The sequence below is a fragment of the Pimephales promelas genome, chromosome 20, assembly GCF_988280905.1.
Source record: "Pimephales promelas chromosome 20, fPimPro1.hap1.1, whole genome shotgun sequence".
NCBI lineage: Eukaryota > Metazoa > Chordata > Actinopteri > Cypriniformes > Leuciscidae > Pimephales > Pimephales promelas.
Genome location: NC_142788.1, coordinates 20,538,822 through 20,555,794, shown reverse-complemented (window position 1 = coordinate 20,555,794; position 16,973 = coordinate 20,538,822). Strand labels below are relative to the sequence as shown.

Below are 16,973 nucleotides of genomic sequence, written 5' to 3'. Positions count from 1 at the left end.
AAGGGCGCTAATGCAGTTTGGCTGAACACACAAAAGGGGCTTTTCATTAGACTGAAGCTCTGACCTTTTGATTTATCATGATCTGTTTCTGCCAATTACACACGTTACACACTTAATCCTCTTTGTTAAAGCCATTACTAACAGGAAGAGAAAGGCCTGTACCGGCTGTCAGCATTTCAAATGAGTAAGTACTGTATGTAGATTTTTGAGGTGCTGTCACATCTAATCCTAGTCTTAACGGACATTTTGTTATTAGAGCCTTTGTGAAGTCACTAGGCGGTGTCTGCCGGATGTAATGCCACATGTATTTGTCTCGAGAGGACTGAAGAGATAAAATGAGATGGGTTGCAGAAACTTGTTTATCAATTGTTCTGTTTTTGAAACAAACATACTCATTCCAGTCGGACCAAGTCTGGTGGCTGTAGCTCAGGGTTCAGTTGAGACTTGTCTTGTGCTCATAAGGAACTCTCTCTAGTTCAGGTTAATTTGTAACTCACAGACTGAGTTCCCACCAGTGTCATGCTGCCAGAGAACATATATCTCTCCCCCCTTTTTCAATCTCTCTCTTTTGTTTCTCTCTCACTTTCTCTCTGGGTGTAAATCAGTTTTTTTTTTTCAACGAACCTGGCGCCCAATGTAGGTCTTGTTTATATCTTTAACTAGGTCAGTATATCATTATAAAAGCACTGCGATAAGAGACGAGCACTGAGGAACTCCTGTTCTCTCTCTCTCTCTCTCCTTCAAAAACAGAAAGAAGATTGGAAAGGGTATGGTGATGTTATCTATCACAATTTATAATACACCTGTGGTAAAAGTCAACTGTTGCATCATGTCTAAATGTGAAGGTAGCTTTAAAGCTACATTGTGTAACTCTTAGTTTATTCTTAGCTAAAAACACTTGGTTCTTTCAAAAATATATGTGCTCATTAATGTATATTTACTTCGTTCAAGTAATAAAGTATTCTTGTGAGTGTATAATATGCCATTGAAAATACATACGGGTAAGGGGTTCTAATGTCGGTCGCCATGTTGCCCCTCCATCTTGAAAGTACATTAGCCAAAGAGGGACATACCCGTTAATTCAAGCTTCGCCTTTCGCGTTTACGTTTGAGTTAACACTCATGGACGAGGTCGAACTGGAAGTCATGTTAATCTTGGACTACATTGGCCACCGTAGGAGTTAAAACGAGATCGGAATTGAGAGGAATAGAAACTAATATTCATTGGTTGGTCATATACCTTTTCACCGCTAGATGGGGGTAAAAATCCCACAGTGTAGCTTTAAGTTTTAAAGCCGTGTTGTTCAGCATAGTCATTTTGTTCATTTTATCTATAATTTGAGTTGAAATAACGATTTATATGAATTGATAATAATATGATGATGTAAATACATTCAAGGTTATTTTTAATTTTTTAAAACCCTAACATTCGAAAAATAAATGAGGTGTCTTCTTTGTTTGTGTTTAGTTGTTTTGTTGTCATTGATTAGTGTGAAATTAAACATTATTGGATTTTCTTGTTTGATAATTGCTGTCACTTCCATACATTGGTACTTTTTTCCCAAGCGCCAGCCCTAGAATTAGAAGTATGCCACAGTGAGTCATGCCGCTTTTTCATTTTGTCTTGTGTCTTAATTGCACGACTGTTCCCAGGTGTCTTACCTAAGCTGCAATTACCCTCCAGAGGAATAAAGACTGACTCTCACAGTCTGGCTGTTTCAGGGCATCACGCTGCATGCCCGTGGAGCTCATCTGACTCATTTTTCCCAGGCAGACTCAAAAAAAGCTAAATGAGATATCAAATTCTCTTTGTGACATTTTTTTCAGTTCTGTTCTTCTCCTCTCTCATTTGCGGCTTCTCTGTGAACTGTGAATTTGTTTCTGTGTCTTTGTCTTTAATTTTACTTCTCAGCTATGTTCCAAACCCTTCTAAGCCACCTACCTAGAAGACATGTTTAGAAATCATTGGCTGTCCCAATCAGTAAGCAGCAAATTTATACAGTTTTACAAGGGTAGTTGATAAATTGTCATATTTACATAGACTGTAAAACATTTACGGTAAAAAAAATGGCAGCTGTGGTTGCCAGAAATGTACAGATTTAACTTTAGTTTTAAGGTAATTATATTTTATAAGCTGAAATAATATGAATATGCCAATATTATTTCATATACACTTTATATAATTATAATATACAGACAACCCCCTTAAAAACAGATGGTTAAGAGAAAAACACTTGATGAATCAAAGTTCATTATTTTCCACAAGCTGAGCTAAATACAAATTTAAGTGCACAGTTTCAGTAACACACATATACTATACTAATGCAATAAACATACGTATATAAGACTTACATTACTGATAAGAAAATAAAAAACCTAAAAAAACAGTTGTTTCACTGAGAAAAATAATCAAATGTGAGCTTAATTAGATTAATTATTAATTAAAGATTAATTGTTCTTTTTAAATTCAGGAAACTGTACATTTAACCATATTTCACTATAAAATTACATGAAATGTACTATTAGATCTATTACTTTAGTCCACTATATAGAGTAAAGGAACTTGCAATTAACCAGTTCATTACAGAGCAGTTTAGTTCATTTTTCAAAAAACTTTTGCTGATAATTTACTCACCCCCATGTCTTTCTTTCTTCAGTCGAAAAGAAATTAAGGTTTTTGATGAAAACATTCCACATTTTTCTCCATATAATGCACTTCAATGAGAACCAAACGGTTCAAGGTCCAAAAGACACTCTTAGTACAAACTGCAAACTGTTCAAAGGGCTTTAAACGATTCCAGACGATGAATAAGGGTCTTATCAAGCGAAACAATCGCTCATTTAATAAATAAATAACAAAGTTTAAGTTTTATAAGCACAAATGCTCGCCTTGCTCTGTTCTGTGACGCACGTTTGTGACTCTCCTGTTCGAACTCGTTCATCAAAATGAACAAATCTTTTTCCGAGTCATTTGGTTCATTCAACGAACGAAACCTTACGAACCTTAAGAAGTGAACTACTCCTTTAATAGGTTTTTACCAGAGTGTTTTTAGTCTTTTACCTTAAAAATTAAGAATATTTTTGCGTAACATTAAAAAATATGATTCAGATACATTCTTTCAGCTAATATTATAATTTTGCATGGGTTTAGATATTATAATTTTGTATGGTTTGGATTGCCTGTTCCATTTAATTATTTATTTAACTCCAATTCCAACAGTTTAGTTTGTGTAGAATATCACAGAATGATTTTATGGCCAGCATGATTCTGGTCATAGGAAAGGAAGACGCTTTAGTGGAGAATAAACTTTCATCTGTGTGGGTCACTTTTGGGCCATTGAAGAAATGTACAGTAATTTTAAAAAAGAGACACTAACTGCACAAAATGTATTGGAAAATCAGCGGTCTTGTTCCGGAAATCTCTGGGGAAAGGAGAGTGCTCAGCGAGGGGCCACATGCATTTGAGTGTGTATGTAAATGCTGCCTTTTCACATTCAGATGCTGTTTTAGACTCTTTAATTGAATGGGTGAGGAGGAGTGATTATTCAGTGTAATTTGCACTTGTGTAAGGCTGTTGCCACCCACAGCCGCCCCTGAGGAGACTGATATCTAGCCGTGTCATTACAGCCATTACTTGGATTGAGAGAAGGTCATCAGACATGTGACCCGCAGGAAAAGTGAAAGATGGATAACTAGTTGTATTTCTCGCATGAATTTGTCTCGGATTAGTAGAGGTCAACCAATAATAGATTTTACCAATGCTGTCAAAAATCTGCATATTTAAATAATCCACCCATCCAAATAAAAAAAAAAATGAGTTATGGAAAAAATATGTTTATGATTAACACATTGAACGCACACACACCCCAGACCTGCCTAGGTTATGTTGTGCTTCATGCAGTGGATTGATGATGAACATAACTGCATGATGTAGCCTATAGAATGTAGTTATAAAATGCACATACTTCTGTGTCAAAGTGCCCATGTAGTCAACAAAGTCATTTATATGTCTTAAGTGAACATAAACGCGGAGAGAGAAAACGCTGAAGTATATTGGATCTGTGCAGTCACATTTTTCTTGGTGCCAGATTGGGCAGTAAATTTTAATTTTCATGCACAACCATCTCTAGGGTTACAGGGAATGTCCGAAAAAGAGAAAATATCCAGTGAGCTTCAGTTCTGTGGGTGAAAATGCCTTGATAACGTCAGACGAGTATGGCTGGACTGGTTCCAGTTGACAGGTCCATGCCTTGTATCAACAGTTCAGGCTGCTGCTGGTGGTGTAATGGTTCGAGGGAAATTTCCTTGGCACACTTTGGGCCCCTTATTACCAATTGAGCATTGTTTAAACACCTGAGGGCACCAATAAAGCACCTTTAGTATGTGATGTAACAGGAGATTCACATCATGGGTGCGCAGCTGACAAATCTGCAGCAAAAAACGGAACTAGCCAGAAAATATAACATAAACTTTCTTTCAGTTTATTATGTACACAGACAGGTAGCCTATATAGGCTTTAGCACTAGCCAAATCAAACCCAAATGTGCATTTTCTTATAGCGGCAGATTGCTGTCTTGTAAACATATCAAAGAATGACTGAAACGACATGATCTACCATTTTATGGTCTACCAGTGTTAGTTGTTCACCATTTACCTTCCCATGTTAACAATAGAGTCGTTTTTGCAGGACCCTCTTAGTCTGACTATGAAGTGATTAACAGTTTGGATTTTCAGGATGTCAATAATCAGTTTGCATTGCGATGTCATATTTTTTTTTTTAATTGTTCAGGTTTTTTTTTTTTATAATATTTTGCAGCATGCTTTGTTCAGATTTGTATCTTATGGTGAAGTGAATCAGATATATTTAATCTGTAACAGTTGCGTTCACTAGTTCTAAAATATCTAATAGCAACAGGTAATATCTATAACACTTGAGCTAACATGGTGTAGCCTTCTATTATCCGATACGTTTATTAATATAAATTACTTTTGAGTTTAGTAAAAAAAAAAAAAAAATACATATATATAATTATTGTCTGAGTCATAAAACATTAAAAATGTATTTAGTTTGATCATTAATTTCAATATTAAAGGAGTAGTTCACTTTAAAAAAAAAGCTTTTGACTAGGACTAGGACCCTTCGAGTCATGACTCGAAAAAAGATTTATTCATTTTGATGAACGAGTTCGAACAGGAGAGTCACAAACGCTCATCACAGAACAGAGCAAGGCGAGCATTTGTGCTTATAAAACTTAAACTTTTTTATTTATTTTTGAAATGACCGATCGTTTTGCTTGATAAGACCCGTATTCATCATCTGGTGTCATTTAAAGCCCTTTGAAGCTGCACTGAAACTCTCATTTGGACCATTTGGTTCCCAATGAAGTCCATTAAATGGAGAAAATCCTGCAATGTTTTCATCAAAAACCTTAATTTCTTTTTGACTTCAGCAAGTTTTTTTAAAAGTGAATTACTCCTTTACGATTATCTTAATATGCCCACAAGTCTGTAGTATTTTAAACCAATCAAGGTCTAGTCAAATAAATGTGTTTCAGTTGCCATATGGATTATATTTATCAGTATTTATTTATTCATTTATGCTCCTTACTAAGAAGTTTTGTATTTTTTTTTGTCAAAATGTTAGACATTACTTTGAATATGTCTGTCGATTTATTTAAGAATTCAATAATTGAATTATTTGTTTAAAGCAACCTAAAATTTGGAAGATTGATAGAAGGGAGGTGAAATTCATGAATGAGGAAAAAAGAGCAAAGGTGTTATCGAATATGTAAATGAATGGAAGAGTAGGTATGAATTATTCTGTTGTTGAGGAATGACCTTGGTTGCAATGATAGCAGAAACCAAGATCAGAGGTGCGTTTCATCTCTTGACCCGATTCATCTGTTATTGGGAACAGGAACAGAAGGTTTGCAAGGACATTGCATGTCATCGCTGACCCTGGATCAGCTGGACAAAGACAGCATAAAATTAAGTGTCAAAAAAGAGTCTCCACTGTGGCGGTGAAGATAACGCAAGGTCAAAGTCAATTTGTTTAAAGACCAATTTGCTCTGCTCTCAAGCTTTTTGGCGAGCACACGGGAAAAGAAGTGACGGACATTGGAGGATTAAATAATTCAGATAGTTTCTAACGCATCTTGAATATTGTAACATTTATTTTACATGACATTTGAAAAATGCTTGTAATATGCACAGGGCAAATGTAACCGCCGGGGCCAGTGCAGGCAGACATTATGGGCCTGTCAGTATGCTGTGGGTGTTCATCAGAGCCGAAAGTGGGATGAATGAGACGGAGAGACCTTAAGTGGGGGGAGGAAACGGTGCATCTTACACAAACACACAATTAACACACAACAGGGAAGCCAAATGGGAGATCATTATGTAACTAGAGGTAAGAATAGGGTAAGCGGAGTTTAGACACACATATACTGACTGCTCACATAGTATTTAGACTCCATGTGGCTCTGCTCAAATGCTTAAGTACAGCTCATCTTGACAGCATTTACTCAGTCATCTTTTCCAGCCATGGGAAAGCAAATTTAATTTACATTTATTTACGTACCTTTTCTTACAATATTGGACCATTATAAATGTTTGCATTATTTATTTCCTTACTTTTTGAGAAAAAACAAAAAACTAAACCATTCAGATTTTTTCATTTACATTATTTTTTTTTTCAGTTAAGAAATCATATTTAAACACTCTTGCGTTCTTTTGAGTTTATTTGTAATTAATATTATTGTGATAAAGCACTATAATGATATTATAAGCATATTAAAACAATTAAATAAAAGCAATTAAAGACGGTACAAATATATACTTAAAAATATACTTAATTTTGAGTCAAATAATGTCACTGTAAAAAAAACAAAACATCCTCAATACAGTCTTACTTTTCTTTCTTACTATTTTTGGGGAGGTGAAATATGACTTGGATGTTTTTAAGAAGGGTTCATCCATTTGTCATGTTAGATGGTTAGTTTAATTATTTAAAGCATTTGTTTTCTTTACCAATAGCCTTATATCTGTTTATCTGTGGATGTCCACCTCCCCTCCTCCTCTCTCTCTTTAGTCCCTCTCTCTCTCTCTGTTGTGTTTAGTGCATGTGCTTCAGGCGCAGGAAGGAAGCAGTCGTCGCCTGTTTAAAAGGGCTCCTGTTAGCAAACGGCCAACAACTTCCCAGTTCACTCTAAGATCACAGAGATCTGCCTTCAATTCACTCACACACACTCATTGCGAACATCCATCTGTCTGCTCCCCCTCTTTTGCAAAACTGCTGTAACATCGCCCCTTATTGTTCTCTTTTCCTTTTATTTAAACTTTTTTTGGGTTCAGATTTCAGATTAGTAAGAATTCAAATTAGTTGGTGAGTTTTGTTCAGATCGGCCATTTTTTCCACACTAGTTACAGAATCTTTTAGCCTGGTGCTTCAGAAGGGTAACGCTGGCTGAAGAGACGTTTAAACATGAAGAGCTGGATTTAGGCTGTGCTTGAACTGTTATCCTGCCAGCAATCCCTGAGAGGGAAGGATCTCGATGATTTAATATAAAACTCAGAGAGGGTCGGAGAAAGAGCCCGTAGTTATTTTCAATAGATACTTGCCATCTATGTAGTGAGTTCTAGCATGCTCGTTATTTACAATTTTTAGCTGTTGAAGGCATTATTTGCTCTGGTAGTACTGTTTTATTTTTATTTTTAGTTATGTGTCATGTGGAGAAGTAGAGAGAAGTCATATTATGGGAAGGTAGTGTATCTTGATTCATTGTTACACTTTGAACAGATTGGCACTGTTGCTCATGGTAAGATTTATACATAAGGTAAAAAATAAGACATCATTTTATCAAAAGTATGTGTACAAGTGTTGCTGTGTGGTTGTGTAGATTGTAGCTATAGAGAGTGTCTGGCTTCAATTCACTTTATAACTAAATGAAATGGGCAGTGTGACCATGAGGAAGGGTTAGATGGATTTTGACATGCAGATGTAAGTGACCTTTTCTACAATAAAAAAAAACCCATTTAATGTTCATTTCTAAACGTTTTCCAGGTGTCCGACCCCTGGTCTGTTTAAAGCTCTCTGGGATTTGTCATACTGGTTTCAGCTGATAGATGGAAGCCGTCATGTGATATGAATCAGAACTGTTATAAATATGAGACTGGAGTGTTAGTAAAAGAGGAAGGTACACAATGTTCCTTCCTGAATCCAAATTAAACAGAGCCCAGTTTTTGAAAGATGGGGGCTGTTCAGATCCAGTATTGTTGGTCTTGTTGAAAAGCTTTAGTACAGAAATGGAAGTATTCATTGTGATCTTTGGAGTTACAGAAACAAAATCATTGTGCTGTTGTGGGATGATATTCCTATCTCAAGATTTAAAAATGTTTGTTATAATCTTTATTCAAAACGCACAAGACTTTTTTTCCTTGTTTGAAGACTGTGTGGGTGGAGATAAATACCCTAATTCGCCACTTTTCACAAATCCAGTCAAATCCCAATAGACCATATCCCACTCTACATTATCTCACAATGAACATCTTTCCATGTGAAAATGTTACATTACGTGTGTACTTTTTTTGTGTGTGCAAAATGTTGTCTTTGACTGTTCAAATCAGAATATTTTCATTCAGCTTTTATTCTGTTTCTTGAGAATAGAATTTGAGCACGAATGGGAGCTATTTTATGGCTCTGTTCCAAAAGCATTCATTCTATGGAGACCTTAAAGGAGTAGTTCACTTTAAAAAAAAAATTGCTGATAATTTACTCACCCGCATGTTATCCAAGATGTCCATGTCTTTCTTTCTTCAGTCAAAAAAAGAAATTAAGGTTTTTGATGAAAACATTCCAGGATTTTCTCCATATAATGGACTTCAATGGGAACCAAACAGTTCAAGGTCCAAATGAGAGTTTCAGTGCAAAGCGCTTTGAATGACCTCGGACGATGAATAAGGGTCTTATTTAGCGAAAAAAGTTTAAGTTTTATAATCACAAATGCTCAAGGCGAGCTCTTTTCTGTGATCATGAGCGTTCGTGACTCTCCTGTACGAACTCATTCATCAAAATGAACTTTTTTTTTTTAGAGTCATGACTCGAAGGATCCTAGATAAGACCCTTATTCATCGTCTGGTGTCGTTTAAAGCCCTTTGAAGCTGCACTGAAACTCTCATTTGGACTTTGAACCGTTTGGTTCCCAATGAAGTCCATTATATGGATAATATTTTCATCAAAAACCTTAATTGTTTTGACTGAAGAAAGATGTGGACATCTTGGATGACATGGGGGTGAGTAAATTATCAGCAAAAGTTTTTTTTTTTTTTTTTAAAGTGAACTACTCCTTTAAACTGTTTTCTACATACACTAGCTTTTAGAACAGAGCTATAATGTTGCCCTTAGTATAAAAATTAAAGCTCTGTCAGGGCCTCCCACAGAAACATTTTTTCCAGTCTGTTTTTGCCAAGCTTTAATGAACCAAATAAGCACACTAGCCCCTTCATTTCCGTCCCAGAAGATTCTCATACATGTGGTATTAAGAGAGCAGAGAAACCTAATGGACCTTCAGAAGAAGCTGTTTGGTGCAGTGTTAACCCATCTATATGGGTGGTGAATTCCCCCCTCCTTTCCTTGTGTTTTTCTAAAATGGGTCAGCAGATGTTATGAGTAGAAGTGGAGAGGAAGAGAGAAAAATATCCAAGATAAACAATTTGCTTTGCAGTGTAGACCGCGCGGAGAGAGAGAACGTCTCCGGACAAAAGCGATGCTATGTACAGTTAACTTTTTCTTTTTGTTTTGTTTTCTCTATGGAGAGAGTTACAGTCTTACCAATACGTTTTTATTTTAAACAAAAGGGAATTGTACTTTGTTGTAGTCACAATTATAACTTGTGGTTGTGTGTTTTATTTAACCATTTCGGAGTTCAGTTTTTGTTTGGTCCTTTTAGTGACTTTTGCTCTCCTACCATCTGAAAGATGTTACTGATGCTGGAAATGTGCAAGCAGATTAAAATGTAAAAACTTAAAAGATAATTAGAAATTGCCTTGATAGGTTGCATTAGCTGAATTATTTTTTAAGTTAAAGTTGGCTTATAAAACTGATATAAATATAAATTAAATATAATTAGAAATATAAAAACCTTAGCCAAAATAACAAGCATTTAATAAAATGACAAAGTACAAATACATTTTTTTCAATATAATCATAAATACTATAAAAGTAAATTAATAAGATAAAAATAATCTGATTATGACACTGATACAGAACCAATTGTACCAATGAATAACATCAAATTGAGTGTCCTTTATGACTTAGCTTTACTGTTACATCTCAGAAGTTTGACAAATGGTGAAAACTGTAAGGATGTTGATTTCAAAGAGTGATTTGAAGCTCAAATCTACATACTCTCACACTCTGAAGTGTGCAAGTGACCATGGCATGGCATCACTCAGGTGCTAGCTTTGTTAACTCTCTAAAAGAAACAGAAATGACTTGTTAAACTAGCAGTTGAACAGAGCTGTAACTCTTTGTATCGTGTTGACTTGTTTGTTTGTTGTGTACCTTTTGCAGGCCATCACACCCAGGTGTCGCAGTGCCCTCCCAACGAGTTTGAGTGTCGAGGAACAGATGTGTGCATTCACCTGAGCAAGCTGTGTGATGGTGTCCCAGACTGCACAGACGGGCGTGACGAGGGGGCGCACTGTCGAGGTAACACACACGCTGACAAATCACAGTCTGATCATGAACCTGAGACTGAAATTTTTCAAATAAATTTCATCAAAATGTGTTTTTTTTTTTTTGGGTGGGGGGTTAACTTCAAGTTAGGGATGGGATTGATGGGTTCTTTACAAGTCAGTTTCCACTTAATCAGTGCCATGTTAATATATCAGTATCAGTATATTAGCTAAGCCAGCTGATATAACCATCATTAGCCCAATCAGACCCATACCTATGTTCTTACATTCCAACAATCTTAATTACTTGCATTTTTAATGATTTAGTTTTCTGTGTTGTTTTCTGAATTTTACTGAATATTGCTGTTTTCTAGCTGAATGATACTTGAGTTCGCCAAAGTGATGAGTCATTGAATTAATTAATTTTAGTATTATTTACAATATGTTGATTTCACATATATTGGTGATATAATATATTGTCTCACATATTATTATTATTATTTTAATGTATTTTAAAGGGGTAATGAACTTTGACGTCTAACATAATTTCATCATATTATAAGAATATCTCGTAAGTTTCAGAACTGAAAACGTCCTTGTTAGTCCAATAAAAGCTTTTATTGACACCAGCCTCAGCAAACAACTCGTTTTTCAAAGTGGGGAACTATGACGTCAAAGAGGATAAAACACCACCCCCGCAGAAGAAGATCGACACCTACTTCAACACGGCCGGTTTAGCCCCGCCCACCGATTCGCGCATTACACGCATAGCTAAATAACATAGGCCTACCTCGTGATGACAAACCGGAACGAGCCACCGAGCAATAAACATGCCGTAACTGTTACAAAATATTGTGCAGTGCCTGTTTGTGGAAGAAGACAGTCACTGCATAAACGAGTGAGTTTACTCATTATAATATGCAAAACTGTTATCCACTCACAGCAGAGGGCGTTTACTTCCTAGTCTTCAATGCGAGACGCCCATAAAAACCGATCGTTTTTGAGCTAGGCTCAAAACTAGGGCAGAAAATAGCCTATTTCTTATTCATTTTAATGTTTTTTTAATGTAAAAACCAAGTGAACGTCATAAGCTGACCTCAAGACAACAAAAGCCAGCTCACGACCCCTTTTCTTTTGAGTACCTTTACTCCAGTCTTTAGTGTCACATGAAAGTGGTTATTTAAAGTGGTTATATACGCCTCATTCACGGCAGCGCCATCTTTGATTTTTAATGAGAATGAAAGCGAGGCTGTGAGGGATAGACATGCATCTCTTCAATGGGCTGTACTGTTATTTAACATGTTTTCGGATAGTTCTGCTTATGAAACACTGGAAAAATATCTTTCCAAGACATTTCAGTTGACAAAAAACTCCCGACAATGTAAGCTGTGGAAAATTGTAAGTAATCTAGGAGCTTTATTCAGCTTTTTACAGCGGATGCCATTGGAAACATGGTAAGTCTATCCCTCACAGCCTCACTTTTATACCTGTCATGGCGCGGCTCTGAATAAGGTCTATTGGTGGGAAGTATAAGTTCTAAGTTGTTGGCAAGTAAAATATGATCTAGCACAAGAAATCCATATGTGAGCCCTGACAGTCTTTTAGCCAGAGATATCATAACTAGTCGCTGTCATTGAAACGCCTGTGTCCACAAAGTTTTGACTTCCGAGTATGGTTAATATCAACCTCACATGAGTCATCATGCCCTCTTCTTGTTTGGGTCCAAAGTTCAGAGATACTCTGTCTGGTTCGGATGATCTATATTTTTAAAGTAATGTTTCGGCCACTTAGCAAGTAAAAGACCGACAGTTAAATCTCAGTTTAAAAGGAAGGCTTGGATAGTCAGGTCAAATAAATCCCTGTAATGTTAGTCCTGTCCTATCCACTGCCATCATTCCATACTTATGGAATGTTAGAATGACAGACTGGGCCTGAGGTTTTAAAGGCCGAATGATAAATAATGTACCTTCCTGACCTGGCCCTTGGCCAGCACTTTAAGCCTAGACACACACACACTTCACTTGTCTTCTCGCTTAAATGCAGACCCTTTGAACCCTGAGGTAAACACTCACCCACTCTTCCACACAAACCCCTTGCACTCAGATGCACAGAACACACACAAACATATGCCTTTCCTGTTGGATGTTTGTTTGTTCCTGCTTTCACAGAAAGCTTTACCGTTTCACAAGCATTGCGCTGTTTCTCTGAAACAGACATGGAGATTGTGCTAGAAACTTAGCTACAGTTGTCAAAACATGCTTTGTCAGTCTATATTTCTAAGTAATTATCACAGAGTTGTTGACAAGTGGGGTGAGACGGAGGCAGGCATGAATTTATGACTGTGTGATACTTCTAGCTGCTATGTTAACAAAGTCGTGGGTCAGGATCAAGAAAATCAGTGATGGGAATGCTAACAACTCAACCAACCTCTGAAATGAGCCATGCTAATGCTAGTCTGGTTCATCTTATACTGTGTTTTGTAAATTCAACCCCTCACTGAGCTGGGAATCTTCTCAATGCTGGTTTGATTGGGTCTTCCCTCCTGGCAGATTTAATTGTCTCTCCACAGTCTTGATTTAATCTTTCTGCGCTAAAGCCTCTAGGAGATGTTTCAAGGTCTGTCCAGCTCCTCCCTCTATGTAAACACGGGCCAAAATCTGTCAGCCCTCTCCAAAGTAACTTTCTGATGAGGAACTTAGATCTGTAGGCTGCACTGAAAAGTTGTAAAAAAAAAAAGCTCTCATTGCAGTCTGTGCACATTTCCTTAGACCCCTCAAACTGGATTATTTCACAACAGAAGGGCCGTTTCCCAACTTTTGACCTTATTTTACTGGCAGAGGTATTAGAGATAAGAAATCTGCTGATGTTTTATAGCTGTTGAAGGAAGGCAGAACATTTCAGACTATTTAATTACTTTTATTGCTTTTGTTGGAGTATGAGTATGTGCACGCTAACAATGAGTTGTTAAGTTAGCTGTTGGTAGTGGAAGTGGATAACTACATTACATGTTTTCGTAACTAGTTTAGTTTTTCCCAGCAGTCAGCTATTTCAATTAACAGTGAAAGTCTTCTCATTTGGGTCATTCCATGGGTCAAATCAACCAAATTTCAGAAACTTCCCAGGGTCAACTATTTTATTTTGGTCAAACAAATAGTGATACGTTTTAAATGTCATGGATTTAATCCACTATTTCATAGAAGGTGGGTCAATACAGGTTACACATATTATTTGTAGGTCTATTAGTAAAATCCATTGACTTTAGAAATCTTTACCAATCCAATTTTTTTTAGCTTCATTGGTTTCATTCATTTGCATTTATTAAGGCCCCGAAATACATTTTCCGAATTCTAATCTGTCTCGCACACAGTCATGTCTGCACAGCTTTCAAAGTATACTCAAGCACGGATTAGCATGGATGCACGACTTCCGCACGACCTGTGTGGACAAAGAAAATGGACTACACGCTGGACGGGATCCACAGACAATCCCGGTGACAAAAAAATCCTGTTTGCGGAAAGCGGACAGCCGAAGTATACTTTGGGCTTTAGCATCATCAACTTACATTATTACCTTCTTAAAGGGATACTCCACTTTTTTTTGGAAATAGCCTCATTTTACAACTCCCCCAGAGTTAAACAATTGAGTTTTACCATTTTTGAATCCATTCAGCCGATTTTCTGATATTTAGAAGAATATCAGTAACAAGACAGTTTCTGGTCTCATTGACTTCCATAGTATATATATTTTTTTGGTCAATGAGACAAAAAAATGTCTGGTTACTGATATTCTTCTAAATATCAGAAAATCAGCTGAACGCATTCGAAAATGGTACAAACCCAATTGTTTAACTCTGGGGGAGTTCTAAAATGAGCCCATTTCCAAAAAAGTGGAGCATCCCTTTAAGTAACTTAAATGTACAAAACTGTTCAAATGTTTAGTGCCAGTTTGGAAAAGAAATTAATACATTTATTCAGCAAGGGCACATTAAATTGATCAAAAGTGAAAATTAAGACATTTTAAACTTTTATGGTTAAAAGTTACCTTGACTTAATCTACTTTGAAGCTTTAGATTGTCGCGCTACTCATAATTCAGTAATAAGTCAACCCGAAATCAAAATTCTTCCTCCATGTGGACAATTAATCACTCTATCTACGTTTTGTTTGTCTTTATAATCTTCAATCCAAATGCAATAGCTTGTTCTGCCTCTAAAATGCCTTCTTATATTTCAGCCCCTCCAAACTGTAACTTTTCACTACTTTTTTCTTTGTCATTTTTTTCTTTCTGTTATTGAATATCCATTTTCTTTTGAAAATATATCCCATTACAGGCTAAATGGTTTAAGAATGCAGTTGTGTTGACTTGGTCTGCTAATGTGGCCATGGTGCCTGTGTTTATCCTGTGTTATTGCTCTGTTAGCTTCATATTAGCGGGCTGTTTCTCTGTTCTGCTCATGTTTAGCTTACCTATTCACACAAGGCGGTGCACACTCACACAGGCAAATACACAGCACTTACAAGAATGATTAGATTTAAAGTAGAACTTTGCTCTGCTTTTGGCAAACGTCACTGTGCCTCTCAACTTAATCTGAGCTCATCTTTGGCAATAGCATATCATTCTGGGCATTGGCTTATCCACTTGTTTCTATTCCGCTGTAGGGTTTCACAATGTTTTCACCACACTTTTGGATTTTGGAGTTTGGCTCTGATCACTGCGTATTATTGTGACAAAACAGGGAAGGTGGTCAGGAGTATTGATTGCACCATGCACTACTCCGATAAATAGGATACTTAATGTCAACATTTTTTTTGTTTTAACATTTGTTTGAGTTCATCTTGAGGACACAACAATAAAGTTTTTATCTGGTTAGGAGTCAATGAACTTCCACATTTGTGTGTTTGTGTGTGTCCTTCTGCTTTCTGAAGAACCACACAGACCAAAGATGAAGTTCGTCAACCCCTTGACATCTTGTCGTCAGAAAAAAAACTTTCCCAACATTCTCAATTATTGCCAGACACATAAACACTCTCATACACACACTAGCATGCAGGGACCTGCCACCAGGCAGACAGCGATATCTCAGAGATATGAAATATTACACAGGCAAACATGCTACAAAGTGTATTACAAAGTGCCATAAAGTGCTTCAAGGTTTTGTTTTGTTTGGTTTTTTTTTGATGCCGCATGCCCATCTAGACTAAAACTAAATTCAATCCAAAAATGATCTGCTCCTCAAGAATTTGAGCACCAAATCAGCACAGTAATGTCATTACATTACATTTAATTTTTTAGGCAGACGCTTTAATCCAAAGATTTGTTTCACCCCACAAAGCACATGTAATATGGTGCTCTAGTATTTCATTTTAACTAATATTGAAATGAAGTGAACAGAATAGAGCCAGACCGATATATCGGCAGGCAGATATTATCGGCCGATATTATATTAGGCATTTTTCTAAAATATCGGTATCGGCAGTTATAATGGCCGATAAATGAATATTTTAAAAAAAATAAATAAAAACGGATGAATCAGGCTTCAACCATGTCATGAGTGTTGTCAAAAAGTGCAGGTAAAGGGATAAGCAAGCTGACGTTGTAATTATAAGGTAGCTTATCACTATAAGGCAATGTAGGGACTAATTATTATTTTATTTATCAGAACATTAATATATTTTGATGTTCCTCCGTTCTGTTGTGACAATAGAAACGAGTTTCTTTTTAAAATGCATTATCATATTATTTTAATTAAAAGTCATAAATACATAACTAATGTTAGGGAAATCTGTTAATATTTTGTTGCGCGTTTCTGAAATAAAAATAATAATAATATCGGCCGATATATCGGATTTTAAAACCAACAAATATTTGTATCGGTATCGGCCTTCAAAATCTTTTATCGGTCTGGCTCTAGAACAGAATTGACTGACTCACTGACATGAATAAACTGACATTTGTAAAGTTGATTTTCAGGAAATTGTTTGCTGAATGACCAATTTGCTCTGTTGTAAGGCTGTGTGAGTAAATGTGACACAGTGTTTTGTAATGCTTCACAGCTACTTGTTGAAATTACTAGCTTTTCCTGGAACAGATGGTCAGTACATTAGTAGCATCTCTTCTTTTAGTTAGTTATTCTCCAACACTGGCCTGATCTCCCACTCATCAACTGAAATATTAATAGAAATCACCAAGTGCCAAAATAGGATGCATGAAATTTTCAGCATTTCCTGTTCTCCTCATGAAGCATGCAGGATGCGTGTCCTGATTCTTTGCCCGTGTTAGGTCAGGCTTGAGAACGAGATACA

The 16,973-nt window shown here is 36.4% G+C and overlaps 1 protein-coding gene across 2 annotated transcripts in view; it reads left to right on the top strand.

The window, feature by feature from the left end:
• lrp1ab (low density lipoprotein receptor-related protein 1Ab) overlaps positions 1–16,973 on the top strand; it is a 107,195-nt gene that overhangs the window by 22,547 nt on the left and 67,675 nt on the right. For both annotated transcript variants that reach the window (XM_039651653.2, XM_039651652.2), the window contains exon 3: positions 10,570–10,707. In XM_039651653.2, the coding sequence (XP_039507587.2) occupies positions 10,570–10,707 (138 nt within the window). The remainder of the gene's footprint in view (positions 1–10,569; positions 10,708–16,973) is intronic.